Below are 20,342 nucleotides of genomic sequence, written 5' to 3'. Positions count from 1 at the left end.
CAAGCTCCTTGGCAGAGGAATTCAAGAAGCAGCGGCAGGCAGTTTTCGAGAACCTTGAGAAGACAATGGAAAGGGCTCTAGACCCCAACCGTGTGGCCTTGGAGAAGACCAATTCTAAGGTAAAGGAGCAAGGTACCATAGTACAAGGGGTGGAGGTGGAGGTGGCACTCCCAGACCAGAGTGACTGGATCGTTTCCCTGGAGGTAGAATTGGCATTGCTGGCTGAAGGGCATAAAATGTTGAAGGTGAAGTTGGACAATCTGGAAAACCGCTCCAGATGGCACAAATTAAGAATTATTGGCTGCCAGAGGGTCTAAAGGGTCCAAATCCTTTGGACTATATGTTGAAGATGTTTGAGAAGATGGTGGGGAAAAGGGGAATTGCCATCCTCTCCCGAATTGTACCAGGCCCATCGGTCACTGAGACAGAAGCTCTGATCTGCAGAACCACAACGGGCGAACATCATCAGGTTCCACAAGTACCAAGACAAGGAACAGGTCCTGAGATGGGCAAGGGACCATCGAGACACGGGATGGGAGGGTCAAGTAGTCAAGACATGTGAGCAGAACTGGTTGGAAGGCATACGGCGTTCAACAAGACCAAGGCCATGTTGTATAAAAGTAATGTGCAATTTGGTGTGGTATTCTTGGCTCGTCTTCGAAAGACTTGTATTATAATAATAATAATCTTTATTGTCACAAGTTAGCTTACATTTACACTGCAATTAAGTTACTGTGCAAAGCCGCTAGTCACTACATTCCGGCGCCTGTTCCGTTACACAGAGGGAGAATTCACAATATCCAAATCACCTGACAGCACGGGCGGAATTCTCCGACCCCCTGCAGGGTCGGGGAATTGCCCGGGGCCTTCGTAAATCCCGCCCCCGCCGTGGCCGGAGTTCTCCGCCACCCGGGAATTGGCGGGGGCGGGAAAGCGCCCCGCCGGTCTGCGGGCCCCCCTCGGCGATTCTCCGGCCCGCAATGGTCCGAAGTCCTGCCGCTGTCAGGCCTCTCCTGCCGACGTGGTTTAAATCACCTCTGTGCCGGTGGGAGCAGGCGGCGCGAGTGGGCCCCGGGGTCCTGGGGTGGGCGCGGGGCGATCGGACCCCGGGGGGTGTCCACACGGTGGTCTGGCCCGCGTTCGGGGCCCACCACAGCGGCCGCTGACACTTCGGCGCATACGTGGACTCACGCCGACCGGCGAAGGCCTTTTGGCCAGCCCCGAAGCTAGCTGGCATGGCACCAAAGGCCGTTGGCACCAGTCGGCGGAGCGGGAGCCACTCCGGCGCGGGCCTAGCCCCTAAAGGTGCGGAGAATTCCGCACCTTTGGGGAGGCCCAACGCCGGAGTGGTTGGCGCCACTCTGCTACGCCCTCCCCGCCGGGTAGGGGAGAATACCGCCCCACATCTTTCGGGACTTGTGGAAGGAAACCCCAGGAGCACCCGGAGAAGACACAGGGAGAGCGTGCAGACTCAGCACAGACAGTGACCCAAGCCGGGAATCAAACCTGGGACACTGGGCTATGAAGCAACAGTGCTAACCACTGTGCTACCATGCTGCCCACATTTTAAACTTTTAAAGAAAGAGACTATTACTTTGATGTTGCTGGGGATGCAGTTGAGTTTGTAAAGAAGCATGGACTGATTAATTGCTCATTGTTTGGTGCACTTGTATCTGTATTTATCGCGGGATTTTTGAATTGTGGGTGAGGGAATGTGATTATGGGGATTTGCTGGGGGAGGGTTTCGGGACAAGTTTGGAGATTGTATTTTGTATTTTTGGGTTTGTTTGTGGGATGGGTAGTGCGTTTCTTTTTTCCTTTTATCTTTATGTATTAATGTTGGATATCAGTGGGGAGGGCACCCTGCCAGCTGTAAGGTCAGCAAATGGGAGCGGAGGAGTGTGGGTATCTGCAGCTCATTACTATAGGGCTTTTCTTTTAGGTAGTTTAGGATTTTTGTTCTTGTTTTGTTTGGGGTTGGATGTGGGGTGGGGAGGTGCGGGAAGAATAGGGGTCTTTGTTTTCCTTCCGGCTGTTTGTTTATTGGGATGTGGTATTGTTGGGAAGCTGGATGGAGGGGGGAGGGGTTGACTTCTGACGGTGACTGTTTCTTATTCTTTGTTCTGGTCTGATGACGGGGTTTGTGGCCACCTTGGTCAGGTCTGTTACGGGTGCTCATTGAGTTGGTGCTGGATGACCCCACATGGTGGGATTGGTTGACTCTGGGTTGGGCAGGGGGCCGAACAAGACCCTCTGTCCATTTGATAACTTGGAATGTCAAGGGGTTAAAAGGCCTAGTAGAAAGGTCACGGGTGTTTGCGCACCTGAGTAGCTTGATGGTTGATGTGGTGGTTTGTGAATCAAGGACCAAACAAGGTTATGAAGAGCTGGATGGGGCATGTGTACTATTCAGGTTTTGTTGGCCGGACCTGGGGCTGCAGTGTTGATCAAGAAGAATATGTCCTTTTCAGCTGCTAAAATATTGGTGGATTCAGGTGGGAGGTATGTAATCATCATTGGTGAGCTTCGGGCAGCACGTAGCACAGTGGGTAGCACTGTTGCTTTACAGCTCTAGGGTCCTCCCAGGTATGATTCCCGGCTTGGGTCACTCTCTGTGTGGAGTCTGCACATTCTTCCCGTATCTGCGTGGGTTTCCTCTGGGTGCTCCGGTTTCCTCCCACTAGTCCGGAAAGACGTGCTTTTAAGTTATTTGGACATTCTGAATTCTCCCTCTCTGTGCTCGAACAGGCGGCAGAATGTGGCGACTAGGGGCTTTTCACAGTAACATCATTGCGGTGTTGATGTAAGCCTACTTGTGACAATAAAGATTACTATTATTATGTTGGTGATCCTGCTTAAGGTTTATGCACCAACTTGGATGATACGGCATTTATCAATAAGGTGTTGGCTTTTATTCCAGATCTGGATTCACTTCAACTAATTCTGGGGGGAAGGGGGGGAAGACCCATAGAGATTTATGTATTCATATGGAGTCTTCTTTTCCCACGTCCACTAGCTCTACTCCTGGACTGACTTCTTTATAATATGTAGGTCTCCTCTTCCTGGGGTGAAAGGGGTGGGGGTGATGCACGCTGATCATTATCCTGGATCATTCTCCACATTTTGTGGACATGATATTGAAGCCAGGCTCCTCTCAATGACACCTGTGGAGATTGGACATGGCGTTGCTGGTGGAAAAGGGATTCTGTGAACGTGTATTCACCACCATTGGGGAATACATTGAGTTTAATAGGAGTGAGGCGGTCTTGCCTTCCACGCTGGGGGAAACTCTGAAGGTGGGTGTTGGGGGGCAGATAGTCTCCTACAAGGTGCGCAACGATAAATCTGGAAGGATGGAGAGGCAGAGGTGGACTGCCTGTACTAGATTGCTCCAACACCGTAGTTGTTGGCGAGTAGGAAGAAACTGCAGACGTATTTTGAGCTGCTCTCGACGTGCAAGGCAGTGACTAGCTGCAATGCTCGATGGGACCGTCTACAAATTTGGGGAGAAGACCTGTTGTCTTTTGGTGCACAAGCTGAAGCGGCACGCTGTCTTTTGGGAGGTAATGCAGATATGGGATTCAGGTGCTGGGTTGGTTTCCAGCCCAGGAAAGGTTAATGTGGCGTTTGAGGCCTTTTGTCGAGAGCTATGTAAGTCAGAGTCTCCAGACAGAGATTGCCAATGAAGCAGTTTTTGGACAGGTTGTCCTTCCCGGTGGTGGAGCAGGAGAGAAGGAAGGTGTTGGAGTCAATGATGTGACCGGAGGAGGTTTGAAATGTATCAGATTAATGCAATCGGTAAAGCTCCGGGTCTAGATGAGTTAGTTCCCTGTCGAATTCTAGAAAAGTTTGTGGGTCCCACTGTTGCTATGTTCAATAATTCCTTGTGCCGGTGGTGTTGCCAGCCACTTTGGCATCGGCATCGATTTTCCTGATCCTGAAGAAGGTTAAGGATCCTACGGAGTGTGGGTTGTACTGACCCATTTCGTTGTTAAACACCAACACTAAGTTATTGGTGAAGATGTTGGCAATGTGTTTGGAGCCCTGCCTTCCAGGGGTGATTTTGGAGGAACAGACTGGTTTTGTTAAGGGCCAGCAGTTACCGGCCAACATACAGCGATTGTTAAACATCGTTCTGCCTCCCTCCCCAGTGCCCGAGCCAGAGGTGATTATTTCAATGGATGCTGGAAAAGCATTTGATGGGGTTGAGTGGGGGTACCTATTTGAAATTCTTGGAAGGTTTGGATTTGGGCCAAGATTTATTTCACGGATTCAGTTTTTGTACAATGCCCGCACCGCGAGAGTGCACACGAATGCCCTGAGTTTGGGTTACTTCCAATTTAAGGGGTGAAAAGGCAGGATTGTCCATTGTCTCCACTTTTGTTTGCCTTGGAAATCAAATCTCTGGCTATTGCAATGAGGTTGTCCACTCGGTGGAGGAGGATAAAGTGGGTGGGGGGGGGCAGGGAGTCTTTATTTGCAGTGATCAACTTGTGTATATCACGGACCCACTCTGCAATGTAGAGGAGATAACAAAGCTACTTAGGAGATTTTGCTTCTTCTCGGGGTATAAGCTGAATCTGGGCAGCGGTGAATACTTTCCAGTGAATCCCCAAGGGAGGAGAGATGATCTGAAGAAGTTGCCATTTTGCCTGACTAGGGCTAGCTTCCATTATCTGGGAATCCAGGTGGCCCTTGATTGGGTCTTATTCCACAAACTTAACTTTGCTAGTGTGGTGCATGGGGTTAAGGCCGATTTGAAAAGGTGGGACGTCCGCCCTCTGACCTTGGCAGGCAGGGTGCAGACTGAAAATAATGTCCTCTTGAGGTTTTTGTTTCATTGTCTCCCAGTCTTTTTCCTAAAGTCATTCTTTTGCAGGGTCAATAGAATTTATTCCTCTTTTATTTGGGCGGGCAAGACCCCTCGCATTAGTAGGACGTTTCTGCAGAGAGAGAGGCAGTTGGGGGCATTGGCACGACCAAATTTGTCATTTTATCACTGGGCTGAAAATATTGAGGGTGCAGGGGTGCCTTGGGGATTCAGATTCCATACGAGATGGATGGAGGCAGGTTCGTGTAGAGGTTCAATTCTGAGGGCCCTGGTCACTACCCAGCTTTCGTTTTCCCTTGCAAAATATACCTCGAGTCTGGTCATGGTAGCCATTTTGAGGATTTGGAGACAGTTTAGCAACAGCTGGGCTCCATGTCAATGTTGGCCCCTATTTGCAGGAACCATCTTTTTGTGCCATCTGGTTTGGACCCGTCATTCAGGGCAGAGGGGATGTAGGGGTTGGAGTGGTTTAGGGACATGTTTATTGAATGGAGGTTCGGCGGTATTGAGGAGTTATTGGAGAGATTCGGGCTTCCCAGAACTAATGTATTTAGATACTTGCAGGCTCACAACTTTTTGCGTCAGGAAATTCCTTCATTTCACCTGGCACCATTGCCCTCGGTCTTGAATAAGGGGCAGATTTCAGATATTTGTGCCTGGATCCTGTTGATGGAGCAGACTTCATTGGAGGAAGTAAACAGAAAGTGGGAGGGTGTACTGAGTCTGGTTTTTGATGGTTGAGTGTGGAGTGAGGCTCTTCACAGTGTTAACTGCACCTCTTGTGCTAGACTCAGCTTGATTGAGTTCAAGTTGGTGCACAGGGCGCACTGGACCTCGGCATGGATGAGTGGTTTCTTCTTGGAGGTGGAGGATGGGTGCAAATGTGGTGCGAGGGCGAACTATATACACATGTATTGGTCTTGCCCTAAACTTGTGAGCTTCTGGGTCTCCACTTTCAGCAGTATGCTGTGGATTCATGGTACTCAGCTGGAGCCGTGCCCGATGGTTGCTATTTTTGGTACATCGGACTTGCCGGTGTTGCAGACGGGGGTGAAGGCTGACGTCCTCGCCTTTGCCTCATTGATGATCCAGAGGCGAGTTCTGCTTGGGTGGAGGTCTCAGGTACCACCCAGTGCCTCAGTCTGGCTGAGTAATCTGGTGGAATTTTTGTAACTTGAAAAAGTCAAGTACACCATGAGGGGGTCAGTGGAATGGTTCTACTCGAGGTGGCAGCCTTTCATCTCCTTTTTCGGGGACTGAGTCACCACCAGTTGCGGGAGGGGTGTGTGGTGGTGGTTGGCTTCTGTTAAGTTTTTTTTTGTTCATATGGGGTTGGGGTTGGGAGGAGTAGATGTGGATGGGTTTATTTTGCAGTGTTGTTAGTGGTATGTTATTGTTTTGAATTACCTTATAATGAAAATAATACTGAAGAAAAAATGTTTTTGAAAAAATAAACATGCTGCAGTGTTCAGGATTGGTTCTGCTGGTCTCCAGTTTAGAGGGTCTGAGCGAGCCAACAAATAAATTTATTTTGAGCCTTATTTCCATTGGGGCTGTACTGTCTCTCTCTCTTCCCTTTGCTGAATCTCCTTGAACAAGGTTTGCAGGTCAGTCTGAATGAAATTGTGTGGGTTTTTTCATTCATTGGCTCTCAGTGCCAAACTTTTCAATGGAACTAAGTCATACATGAAACATACATTACAGCTACCTGATTGACTTAACCAAGCACTTTGCTACTTATATCTGCTCCCTCAACCTGCAGCTGCAATTTTCAGGCTGATGGTTGTTTTAAAGGCTACATTCTACTTTGCAAACACCACCAGTACCTCATTTCTGCTTTACATGAGATTTGTGCTTGAGAGTTGCCAATGAAAATTTGAATGAATTGACCCTGCAAATTACACCAGCGCTCAGGTCTGCAGAGCATCGGGCAGCATGTGGCGCAGTGGTTAGCACTGGGACTGCGGCGCTGAGGACCCGGGTTCGAATCCCGGCCCTGGGTCACTGTCCGTGTGGAGTTTGCACATTCTCCCCATGTCTGCGTGGGTTTCACCCCCACAACCCAAAGATGTGCAGGTTAGGTGGATTGGCCACGCTAAATTGCCACTTAATTGGAAAAAAATAATTGGCTACTCTAAATTTAAAAAAAAAAAAGAAAAGGTCTGCAGAGCATCAGTGAGCACAAGTCTTCACTCATTGAAAGTTGTCATGTGAAACTTAAGTAGGATCTATTTGGGAGCACAGTTGCAGGGGTATGTATAGAAGGCGTGGAAGCCCTAACTGATTGTCAGTCTCTCTCCTCATCCAATTCCTTACAGACACCACAATTGATGGTGCTGTTGACAGTGCAGCGGCTGTCCTCATGGTGCTGGTGGCAGCCCAGGTTGCCAGATGACAGAGAAGGTGGTAGCAGCGTCATCGCAGGCTGGAGGCAGCACCTCTTGTGCAGGTGACCGCTGCATACCCTGCAGACCTGTCCACACAACAGTCCAAACAGGGACCTCGAGGGGGACGCTGATGTTGTCCCAAGGTACAGGTGTCATTGGTCATACGAGGAAATGACACACAGCATGTGCCTCAGGAGATTGCACCTCAACAAAGCGATGATGAGGCATCCGTGCCATGTCCTCGCGGCGCTCCGTGGGGGAGGAGGAGGAGACCCACTCCTAGTGGCCATGAAACTCACTGCAGCCCTGAATATTTAGGCCACTGGATCATTCCAGCGTTCAAGCAGGGACTAGGGCAGCAGGGAGTGCCCTCCATTAACAGGAATGGTTTCCATTCCCTGAGTGTTCAACCTTTGTGCGACCACCACCTCTGGATCATGTGTGTGTGTGCATGCTTTCCAGGGAGTGTTCATGACAGCTACATCCTGGGACACTCGAGATCTCCGGAATCTTTGAAGGCCATCCCAGGATGATGGATTGGCTCTTCAGAGATTAAGGGGTACCCTCTGAGGTCCTGGCTGATAATGCCAGTGTGGATGCCAGACTGATGTGGAGACTCGTTATAATGAGGCTCATGCTGCCGCATGTACTGTCTGAATGACAGTGCAGTGTCATTCAGCAGTGTTTCGGATTGTTCTAAATGCAGTTCTGATGCCTGGACTGCTCTGATGGTGAAGTACACCCCCCAGAGGTCTCCCGCTTTGTGCTGTTCTGCTATGCCCTCCACAACCTGACACAGCAGCAGGGCGATGTACTGGAGGAGGGAGGGAGAGGTGGCCTCGTCTGAGGTGGATAACGTGGGGCCGGACCAGAAGGGGCTGGATGACGAGCCCTGGGAGGATGAGCAGGACAGCCAGAGGATGGAGTTCAGGCGGTATGAGGGTCCGGCATGCCCGAGGATCAGGAAGGCCCACATCCTCACCTGCTTCTCATAGGATTTGTCTGTCAGCTCCGAGTCGGCCTGCAGCGCTCCCTCTTCCCGGACAGTTTGCATAGTGCCCTGGGCGGCTCCACAGTGTCATAATATACATCTATGTATATAATGGAGTTCAGGCAGGCAGTGATTGACACACAGGATGACCAGTAAGCACACAGAACAGAGCAGCCAATCACCAGACAACACATGACCACTATAAAGCAGAGGGCACCAGTTTTCCCGCTCTCTCGGGACCCAGCCTCTGAGACAGAGCTCGTGAGCAGAGACAATGAAAACACCATGTGGTAGTTAGTAAGACTGGTCAGGCTAGCATCAGGTCTCCAGTCAAGTCAGCATAGTGTCAACCCACAGTTGAACATGTAAAATAGTTAGATGTTAAATAAAATCGTGTTGCATCTCATCAAGTGTTGGAAGTCTGTCTCTCGCTACACTGCATCAACCGAAGTCCACATAGACCCAGCCTGCCCAACACATCACACAGGATGGAGGGGCAGCTGGAGTGATGTCCAGGTGATGTCCAGAATCCCCTGCACTATCTAGCTCTGCTGGTCCTGCTGCCTCCCCGTTGTCTGCACCATGTTGTTGACACCCTCAGCGATGTTCCTCGGTGACTGGGACATGTTATGCAGTGCATCGACAATGTCCAGCTGCATTTTTAAAAGTTCATTTGCAGGTTGTGGGCATCGCAAATTAGGCCAGCATTTATTGCCCATCCCTAATTACGCTTCAGAAGTTGGTGGTGAGTTGCCTTCTTGAACCGCTGCAGTCCTTAAGGTACAGGTAAACCCACTGTGCTGTTAGAGAGAGTGTTCCAGGATTTTGACCAAGCGACAGTGAAGGAGCGGCGATATATTTCCAAGTGAGGGTGGTGACTGACTGGGAGGGGAACCTCCAAGTGGTGTGGTTCCCAGGTATTTGCTGCTCTTGTCCTGGATGGTAGTGGTTGTGGGTTTGGAAGGTGTTGTCTTCAAATTGAATGCCCTGATCCCAACTTTCCCTCCAGATCCCTTGATTCCCTTAGCCCTAAGAGCTATATCAAATTCCTTCTTGAAATCACACGATGTTTTAGCCTCAACTACTTTCTGTGGTTGTGAATTCCACAGATTCATCACTCTGGCTGAAGACATTTCTCCTCACCTCAGTCCTTCTCCTCAAACTATGACCCTTAGTTCTGGACTAGGAAATGTGAGCACCCGGAGGAGCCAACACGGACCTGGGGAGAACGCACAAACTCCACAGTCACCCAGAGCTGGAACTAAACCTGTGGGTGTGGCGCTGTGAGGCAGCAGTGCTAACCACTCTGCCACGGTGAGGATGTCTGGTGGAAGGATGCTGAACCTCAATGGGGAAGACAGCAGATAGCTTTGGTGGAGGAATTCAAGCGTCTCTGGGCCCAGCATCACACTACACTCTCTTGACATGGGTGGCAGGAGTCTGGGCTGTGTCGATGGCTTGGCTGGATGAAGGGCAACTTTAGGGTACTGGCAGCATTGGCAGACCAAATGCTGTAATCCTGAGGGAGGATAGTAAGCACATACTCCGTGGAGCCAATGCCATTCCTGTGGAGTAGGGCCTCAGCAAACCTAATAATCTGTTGAATGACAGATTACTATGCAGCAGTAATGCCATGTAAGCCCGTTTGATCACTGATATCCATTGTCATGATGGCAGCATTGTAGTCTGTGTGACAGCAAGGTGAATCTGCATCACTTAAACCTGTGCTTCCACAATAGAACTGTGACATTGTGTGGCTCCTACTTGTACTGCAATGGAAGATGTGACACCAAGTATTATGACTTGCATCATGATTGGGTCCACAAATCTGCAGTTGACCACCACATCCATACTCTGGAGAGGATGGGTTCCAGATTCTGTGCAAAACCATGTAACAAGTTAGTGCTAAACTTCACCATGCTTCTTGTTTTACAGGCTCTATGGCAAACCTGACAATGCCGCAAGCATGTTGGTGTACAGACCCATCAGCCTTACTCCTGCCCCTTGAAAGTGCTCATCTGAATCCTTTGCAGTGAAATTTGTGTGTAACTTCAGCCTTCAACGAGCTGGCATTTATGCTGCTTTTGACCCTTGACTTGGTCACTCATCACTCATGCCCAGTGTCTATTGGCAAGCATATCCTGCCTCAAATCTCTCTAAAGTACATGCAGTGTTGATATTGGAGCTGGTGGCTGACAGTGTGTGAGCAAGCAAATGTAAGTGTTGGTCCTGCATCTTCATCACTATCCTCATGCTCTTCCACCCAATAGCACTTTCTCCACTTCCTGGCCAGGTTGCTGCCCAGAGAGATATTGAGGAGAAAGGCACAAGGATTGTTGTGATTGGGAAGGGAGGGGTGCATACTTGCATCATCTATAGCTTATAAGATGGTGGAATGAGGGAGCAGTGGGTTGTGAGAAGGCACTTTAGGTATTGTGGATGGTTTCGGGTATACCATACCAAATCGCAGTCCCTTGTTGTACAGTGCCGCCTTCACTCGGCTGAACGCCGCTCATCTCTTTGCCAACTCTACCGTCAAATCCTGGTAAATCTGAACTCTAGCACCATCCTACTGCACCACCCGCTTATGCTTCGCCGAGTTTAACACCTTCTCCTTCATGTGGTATTTATGGAAGCAGATAATTACTGCTCTCGGCGGCTCATTGACTTTCGGTTTCGGCCATAACAACCTCGGTCCAGTGCATACCAGGAGGGGTCTTCACCCTCCCCCATCAACTCCACCAGCATCTCAGCGAAGTACTCTGTTGACCTCCACCACCCACTGTAGTTAGTCTCCCATCGAGGTGAGCTGGTCACTGTGCTGCGACACGGTCTCCTCCACTTCCTTCACCTTTTCACCCTGTTCTCTCACCACGGCCGATGTCTTTGCCACATTCACCCTCACTGGGACGATTGCCTCTTCCACCAATGACCTCAGTGCGACCGCCATCTCCTCCTTCCTCAACGCCTCCATGTGCCTCGCAAACTGCTTCTCCAGCTCCACAGCCATCACCTCAGTCATCGTTTCCACTGTAAGTAGTGCTGTCCCACCACACGGTCCGGCATCCACCACCTTGTCAGCGCTTTTCCTGGTCCTCTCTTTTGGCGGCGAACTCACGTTTCCTCCCTTCTTCACAGCTGTTTTTGGCAGCCCTTAACCACTTAGTATTTTCTCCTTCTTTCTTCAATCTCGAGAAAAATAATAAAATAAAATAATAAATAAATAAACAAAATAAAAAATTAAATTTAAAAAAATTATAATAAAAATAATTAAAAAAAATCTTTTTTCCTTAATTTTTTTTTTCCAAAAATCAAAGTTCAAAACATCTTTTCTCCTGGGACCGAACTTCAAACATCCCAAACATGCATTTTCAGCGGGGGAAGTCAACAGATGTGCACTGCTCCCCCCTACATTCGCGCTGGATTCAGGCCTCGTCTGAGGCCCGTCTCCTCCCCCGCCGCTTGCTTCGGGCTCGATGCCCCTGCTCCTCCGGTCACGGGGCTCAAAAACCTGCCCGACCAGGCGCCCGTCCCTCAGGCCCCAACGGCCGAAGAAATTGCGATCGGCAAAACCATGGGGAAACCCCCGGAAAACACTGAAATGCCACCGACCAGCGGGAGTCTCTCTCCAGCGCGACCGATCTGCTCGCGCGTGCCACCGGAAGCCCCTTGTGGATGGTTTCAATGCTGCCTCTGGTCACAACCTGTGATGGCCATTCAGTTGATGGTGACAACCGTCTCATCCATGGAGATCAGGATTTGCAGCCATGTCTGCACCCTCTGACAGTTAGATCCGGTGGCCTTCACTCAACGCGTCCTGCAAACAAGTATATTGCTGAATGTCATACAATGCTTTTGGGGTGATGAGACAATCGTGGTTAATAGTTGGCAGTGTATGCAAGCTGTGAGATGTGGATGTGAGGCATGTGGTATTGCAAAGTGTATGAAGGCATGGTTAAATGATGGATATTCTGAATGTTTTATTGGGAATGTTGATAAGTGAGTGATGGGATAGCTCTGCATGGAGCTGCATTTCAGACAAGATGTGTAATTGGTGAAATGTCACATTTGAAGATGCATTCACTATGGAAGGTCATTGAACCTTTTGTGATACTGTATTCAAGTAATTGTAGCCTGGCACCTGGCATAGACTGCCATGATTGGTTCCACTATTTTCACAAAGTTTGTCTGCTCTGGTTGGTTGGGGGGGGGGGGGGGGCGGAGCTGTTGGCGGAGGAGCTCCTTCCCCTCTTAGGATATATTGCATCTCTCCTCCTCCTGGACACTTCCTTCACCAAACAGTCAAGTGCAACTTTGTTCCATATTGCACCATGCTCAGACACTTTTACAGTTACAGCACCTGCTCCAACCAGAATATACTCCTTCCCTATAACTGATGCTGACCAGCTATAAGCGTTGCTAACTTCGCATGAACTTAGGGGTCCCCTCCAGAAATGTGCAGGTCATTTAGCGCTGGCTGCCTGCAGGAAGCACAAAGTTACCATGTTGGCAGTATCAGATGCACAGTTAATCTCTTAAGCCTAACCGAGATAGAGGAAGCAGAAGGTAGAGCACAGAGAAAGAGATGCTCATGAATTTAGAAACTCAGCACTCATTATCCTTAAGAACCATTTAGATTTGTGGTGAAAAGTTAAAAATTATAATCTCAACTGTAACATATCCTGATGTAGAAATGTCTAAAGTTTGTTTCCTGATCCAGTGTTGATTTGGTTCACCTTACTTGGATTTGTCATGAAAAAGATAATTAGGCACCATTCTCTCGGGTGAGGGAATGGAAACTGAGGGTCTCTGTGTACGATACTATGCTTCCTGAAGTCAATGACCAGCTCCTTATTTTGCTGATATTGAAGGAGGGATTGTTGTCATTACACTACGCCATTAGGCTCTCTATCTCCCTCCTGTACTCTGACTCATCTTTGTTCAATATCCGATCTACTACGGTTGTGTCATCAGCAAACCTGTAGATAGAGCTGGAGCCAAATTTCTCACACAGCCGTGTGTGTATAGAGAATACAGTAGGGGGCTAAGTACACAACCTTGCGGGGCCGCAATATTTAGGTCTATCATGGAAGAGGTGTTGTTTATCCTTACTGATAGTGGTCCATGGGTCAGGAAGTCGAGGATCCAGTTGCAGAGGAAGGAGTGAATGCCTCGGTTGTGGAGTTTTGACATTGGGATTATGGTGTTGAAGGCGGAGCTGTAGTCAATGAATAGGAGTCTGATTTAAAAGTCCTTGTTGTCGAGATGCTCCAGGGATGAATATAGGGTCAGGGAGATAATGTCTGCTGTGGACCAGTTGTGGCAGTATGCAAATTGCAGTGGATCAAGACATTCTGGGAGTGTGGAGTTGATATGTCTCATGACCAACTTCTCGAGGCACTTCATAATGATAGAATGATATTTAGTCAAGTGTTGTTTTTTTGTGTGACCTTTACAGGTCTAGTGGCAATGAGTCCTAGCTCATGTAAACCCATACTTCCACCTGTGAGATGTAAAAGATGTTGAGTAGAAAAATATTTGTTTGCTTTGTCAGAAACTGATTTTACTATGGTGAACTAGGTTGTTAGTGGCTGCTGAAATATGTAACTGAGTAACTGCCAACTTTCTGTTTAAAAGAGCGATAATAAGTGAACAAATTGAAATGAAAACTTTTTTGCCAAGTCCATGATGTCAATATGAAAGACTCTGGAATTAAGTTGAATGAAACATTAATTCATAACTCATGCGATTATCTAGTTGCAAATGAGGACAACTTACGGCTGGTTTGACACTTTACATTGTATTTCTTTTGAAATATTTTTTTCATTCTCCTCCTTTTTCACATTTTCTCCCAAATTTACACCCAACAATAAACAATAATCAGTAACGAATGTAATGTCAATAGCCATATCATCACAGCGATCCCATCCTCCCACCAAACATTAGCCCGCATGTTAACATAAACAAATGACAAAGAGGAATCACCCATAGTCACCATTAACACATATAGTCTCCCCTCCCCCCAACCCTCCCAGCCCCCAACCCCCTAATGTTTGATGTGATCCAATTCTCGAAAGTGCATAATGAATAACGCCCTTGAATTGTAGAACCCTCCATCCTTCCCCTCAGTTCAAATTTGACCTTTTCAAGCATCAAGAATTCCAGCCATGCCAGGACACAGGGTGGAGAGGTTGATCTCCACCCAAACAGGATCCGCCTTCGGGCGATCAACGAGGCGAGGGCCCGGTCCAGTTTCACGTGCACCACTTTAGAAATTACCCTAAAAACCCTCCTTCCACTAATCCTCCAGCTATTGACAGGACCAAAACATATGAACGTGGTTTCCCCCCCCCCCCCCGTAACATCCACACACATCTTCCACTCCCTCAAAGAATCAGCTCACTCTTGCCCTTGTAAGGTGCGCTCTATACACCACCTTCAGCTGTATCAGCCCCCAACCTGGCACACGAGGTGGAGGCGTTCACCCTCAGGAGCACCTCACATCAGAACCCCTCCTCCATACCCTCTCTCATATCTTCTCCCACTTTGCCTTGCTCCCTTCTAGCGGCACCTTCTCCACCTCCAAAATAGCCCCGTAAACCGCCGATACTACCCTTCCCCAGTCCCCCTGTCATCAGCACCTCCTCCAGCAATGTGGAAGCCGGCTCTACTGGGAAGCTGTGTATCTACTTTCTGGCAAAGTCTCGAACCTGCATGTATGTTGATCAACCATTTTTTAAAAAGTCATTATGAAAATGTGACTCTTTATTTTTTACGCAGGTAACCGAAGGAAAGCAAGAGCTGGAGAAGTCTCTGAAGTTTTCTCGCAAACTCAGGAAGGAGGTGAATGCATTAACAGAATGGCTGGCAGCAACAGATGCAGAGCTGACACGGAGATCAGCAGTTGAAGGCATGCCTACAAATCTGGACAGTGAGGTTGCGTGGAGTAAGGTAAGAATGATATTATTTTCTTCAGAGGAAATAATAATTGGCCCGTAACTTCTTCAGAGAGGCAATTGGGTGGTGGATTGCCACTCCAAAGCAACTTAGCTGCGCTTAAAATGAAAAGCGTCTGTCTCACCTGGCCTTCCTGACTCAGGCTGTGTGAAAATGAAGAAGCAAAGCACAACCAATGGCTCCAGCGGCAAAGTGCAAAAGGAACAGTGTGATGGAGATAATTGCCGGGTAATCCCTTAAGTGGAAACTTCCAAGAGGAATTCCCAGCCCATGGCTAATAGCTGGAGTTAAGAAGTTTGAATAGATGTGTGGCATTTAGCAGAGTGTTTCCTCAACTATTTATTCAAGAAGGTTTATTTTATCATTATTAAAAATGTTGGGATGTACTGAAATACAGTGCGCAGATGGTTTAGCCTCAGTTGTCTTTGAACACAGATGTTTTTTGGAAGAAAGATGTCAAAGACATGAATGCTTACATTGTGAGGTGATGGTCTCAGTATGGTACCTCATTAGATCAGAATATGGGTTGTAGGAGCAACCTTTTAATATTATAATGATGCTTCCTAGCTGACACCCATCCAAAAGCATCATTCTTAAAGTTACTCTGTCTTTTGCAATGTATCAAATAAACTAACACAAAAGCAAAATATTGCAGATGCTAGAAAGCTGAAATAAAAACAGAAAATGCTGGAAATTCTGAACAGGTCTGAGCACATGTGGAGAGAAAAATAGTGACCTTGGGCGAAATTCTGCGACCCCCCGCAGGGTCAGAGAATCGTCCGGGGCCACCGAAAATCCCACCCCCGCCAATTCCCGGGTGGCGGAGAATTTCTGCCACGGCGGGGGCAGGATTTTCAGAATCACCCCCCGCCGATCGGCGAGCCCCTGCGGCGATTCTCTGGCCCGCGATGGGCCGAAGTCCCGCCGCTGGGAGGCCTCTCCCTCCACCGCGGTTTGAACAATCTCTGGTGGCAGCGGGATCGGTGGCGCGAGTTGGTCCTGGGGGGGGGGCGGGGCGATCGGACCTCGGGGGGGGGGGGGGGGTGCCCCCACGGTGGCCAGGCCCGCGATCGGGGCCCACCGATCGGCGGGCGGGCCTGTGTCGTGGGGGCACTCTTTTTCTTCCACCTTCGCCATGGTCTTCACCGCTGATGCTCTCGCGCATGCGCAGACTTACGCCGGCCGGCGATGTCCTTTCGGCCCCGGCTGGCGTGGTGCTAAAGGCCGTTCACGCCAGCTGGCGGTGCGGGAACCACTCCGGCGTGGGCCTAGCCCCTCAATGTGAGGGCTTGGCCCCTAAAGTTGCGGAGACTTCACACCTTTGGGGCCGCCCGACGCCAGAGTGGTTCACGCCACTCCAACATGCCGGGACCCCCCACCCCGCCGGGTAGGGGAGAATCCCGGCCAGGGATAACCCTGGTAGTTACAGACTAGTTGAATTCACTTGAGCTGTTGGTAAACTGTTGAAGTCTACAATGACCAGATGAATAGAGGAAACCTGCACTAATCAGAGTGTGAGAGATTGGCTTCTAAAAGATGGGTTGTGCTTGACCAGTTTGACAAAATATTTTGCAAACCAAACCAAGGATGACCAACAATGGAAATACAGTGATTGTGGATTATTTGGATTTTCAAAAAGCATTTAATGAAGTATCGCATTAGAGAATTAAGACCTGGTGGAAAATTAGTAACAGGTGAAATTAAGGACACCGGAACCTTATGGTTAACAGTCAGAAAGCAATTAGTAGGAAGAAAGGATGATCCTCAGAATAGAAATGTGTTGTAAATTGTTTGTCTAGATCCATTTTGGTCCTGTTCTTACTTCCCATATACGTCAACATATAAATGACTCTGATTTGAGGTTGATGATAAATTATCGTGGGGATTTTGAAAGTTTTGTTGACCTTTATATGACATTATTAAAAATGAGTGTTGGTGAAATTCTTGTTAGTAACTAAGTATTTCAATGGCATGACGATGAAACAATGTGTCGGCTCTTAGCCAGTGTTCTTGTCCAAAGAAGTGTCCAAGCTGTAATTGGCAAAATAAATTATTCCTCTATCACTTTTCTCTCAATTGGCAAGTACCCAGAATTCAGTAAATTGTTTCAATTCCTGTGGGACCAGACATTGATCCAGGTTGTCACAGAATGAAGAGACGGCTACTTAATATTGGTCAATATTGCGATCAGGTAACAGGGAGAATTATCTTTATCAATGTTAAGCACTATTGAACAAGAACCAAAAGCAAAATATGGATAATTTATTTATGTTAACCTGACTGTGCACATGGAATAACCCTCATCTTTTTCAAGCCTTATCATTGTAATTTTATCGTCCCTCTTAAAGAGCACACAAACCTCACATTAATTTTCGTATTAAAAAGTAAATGTTTTTGTATTTTAATGTTGTTTGTGTCCGAAGTCATCTGATTTCAATCAATCTAGGCTGTATGTTGCCGGCAAAGTCGTGTTCTGTACTTGTCTACATTGCTGATTTCAGAGATTGGCCATGATTTTCAGATTGGGTGGGATTGTTGTTTTGAGTAACTGATGGTATTTTCAGGTGTTCCCTTGAATTATGCTGAAATATTCAGAGGCTATCTCCTATTGATATAATGAAAAGATTAGCGAATACTCTCTCCAAGTCATCTACTGAATAAATCAAATTCTCTGAGTGGTGAAACAGATAGGTACTTGCGGAAGAAGGGAATAAACAGGCTGATTGCCTGAGATGAAGAAAGGTGGAGAGCTTGAGTGTCAGCGCAGTTAGGCTGAACAGCCTGTTTCAGTAATGTAAAATTGATGCAATATTATGTAAGATTCTCAAAAAATCCACAATGAGAATGACAGATACCTGTGCTTTTGTTCGTGATTTTCTCTGTTAAGCAGAAAGAGTTCAACTTTGCTGTACAGGTTTTCTGCTCAATATTTGGTGAAAACTAGTGTAACTTGCACAAAATGCCTCAGAATTTGAAGCTCAAGTTGTATTTGTGAAAATTAGGCTTTTTGATCTTCTACATCAGTTTTATGAAAAGTAAGTGCTATTACACTAACAAAATACAGTAAGAAGTCTTACAACACCAGGTTAAAGTCCAACAGGTTTGTTTCAAACACGAGCTTTCGGAGCGCAGCTCCTTCCTCAAATGAATGGAGAGGTATGTTCCAGAAACATTTATATAGACAAAGTCAGAGATGCTGGACAATGCTTGGAATGCGAGCATTTGCAGGTAATCAAATCATTACAGATCCAGAGAGAGGGATAATCACAGGTTAAAGAGGTGTGAAATGTCTCAAGCCAGAACAGTTGGTAGGATTTTGCAAGTCCAGGCCAGATGGTCAGCGCCGGCCCTAGGGTTGCTGGCGCCCCGGGCAAGCTGAACTTCGGCGCCCTTCGGGGGGGGGGGGGGGCGAGGGGGCGGGGCCGAGTGGAGGGGGCCGATGGGGGGGCGGGGCCGAGGGGAGGGCCAAGGGGGGGGGCGAGGGGGGGAGGGCAAGGGGGGGGCCGAGAGGTGGGGGGGCCGAGCCTGGGGCCGAGGGGGGGGCGGGGCCGAGGGGGGGTGGGCCCGAGGCCGAGGGGGGGGCGGGCAGGAGGCCGAGGGGGGCGGGCCGAGGGGGATGGCGGGGCCGAGGCCGAGGGGGGGGGGGCGGGCCCGAGGCCGAGGGGGGGCGGGCCGAGGGGGGGGTGTCGAGGGGGCCGGGGGCGGGGCCGTGGGGGGCGGACGGAGGGGCGACAGGGGGCGGCGGACGGAGGTCGGAGGGGGGGCGGATGGGCCGCCCTGGGGGAGGGCGGCCACCGCGCATGCGCTGGTTGGAACCGGCCCAACTGTGCATGCGCGGGACTCGAGTCTCTGGCGCCCCCTAGCACATGGCGCCCCGGGCGACTGCCCGAGTTGCCGGTACCTTGGGCCAGCCCTGCAGATGGTGGGGGGTGGATGTAATGCGACATGAATCCAAGATCCCGGTTGAGGCTGCACTCGTGTGCGGAACTTAGCTATAAGTTTTTGCTCGGCAATTCTGCGTTGTCGCGTGTCCTGAAGACCACCTTGGAGAATGCTTACCCGGAGATCAGAGGCTGAATGCCCTTGACTGCTGAAGTGTTCCCCGGTTGGAAGCGAACATTCCTGCCTGGTGATTGTCGCACGATGCCCGTTCATTCATTGTCGCAGTGTCTGCATGGTCTCTCCAATGTACCACGCTTCGAGACATCCTTTCCTGCAGCGTAAGAGGTAGACTACATTGGTCGAGTCGCACGAGTATGTGCCGCGCGTACCTGGTGGGTGGTGTTACCACATGTAATGGTGGTATCCAAGTCGATGATCTGGCATGTCTTGCAGAGATTTCCCTAGCAGGGTTGTGTGGTGTCGTGGTCACTGTTCTGAAGGCTGGGTAATCTGCTGCAAACAATGGTTTGTTTGAGGTTGCGCGGTTGTTTGAAGGCTAATAGTGGGGGTGTGGGGATGACCTTGGCAAGATGTTCATCTTCATTGATGATGTGTTGAAGGCTGCGAAGAAGATGTCGTAGTTTCTCCGCCCCAGGAAAGTACTGGACAACGAAGGGTACTCTGTCAGTGGTGTCCCGTGTTTGTCTTCTCAGGAGGTCAGTGCGGTTTTTTGCTGTGGCGCGTTGGAACTGTTGATCGATGAGCCAAGCGCCATATCCCGTTCGTACGAGAGCATCTTTCAGCATCTGTAGGTGTCTGTTACGCTCCCCCTCGTCTGAGCAGATCCTGTGAATACGGAGGGCTTGTCCATAGGGGGTGGCTTCTTTAATGTGTTTCGGGTGATAGCTGGAGAAGTGGTGAAAGATGCTCTCGTACAAATGGGATATGGCGCTCGACTCATCGATCGACAGTTCCAACGCGCCACAGCAAAAAACAAGAGGGATGAGGCTTCAAGATATCAGGCCAAACATAGTGAGCGCGATTCTCCGACCCCCACGCCGGGCGGGAGAATCGCGGGAGTGCCGGGCGATTCATGCCACACCGCCCTGGCACCCGCACGTGATTCTCCCACCCCCCCAAAACGGTGTGTCGCGTTTTGCCACAGGCCGCTCGGAGAATCGCCGCTCCAGTCGAGCACCGATTCTGCGGCCTGCCTAATCCGACCAGTTCACGCCGACGCCAACCACACCTGGTCGCTGCCGGCATGAACAGCGCGCGACCGCTGCGTGTGGGG

At 49.2% G+C, this 20,342-nt stretch overlaps 1 protein-coding gene across 10 annotated transcripts in view; it reads left to right on the top strand.

Annotated features, from left to right (window-relative positions):
• The window catches only part of dmd (dystrophin), a 2,667,466-nt gene that overhangs the window by 1,285,538 nt on the left and 1,361,586 nt on the right, over positions 1 to 20,342 (top strand). For all 10 annotated transcript variants that reach the window (XM_038802261.1, XM_038802266.1, XM_038802267.1 and 7 more), the window contains one exon: positions 14,990 to 15,160. In XM_038802261.1, the coding sequence (XP_038658189.1) occupies positions 14,990 to 15,160 (171 nt within the window). The remainder of the gene's footprint in view (positions 1 to 14,989; positions 15,161 to 20,342) is intronic.

The sequence above is a fragment of the Scyliorhinus canicula genome, chromosome 7 (assembly GCF_902713615.1).
Source record: "Scyliorhinus canicula chromosome 7, sScyCan1.1, whole genome shotgun sequence".
Classification (NCBI taxonomy): domain Eukaryota; kingdom Metazoa; phylum Chordata; class Chondrichthyes; order Carcharhiniformes; family Scyliorhinidae; genus Scyliorhinus; species Scyliorhinus canicula.
This window is presented reverse-complemented; position numbering and strand designations above follow the sequence as displayed.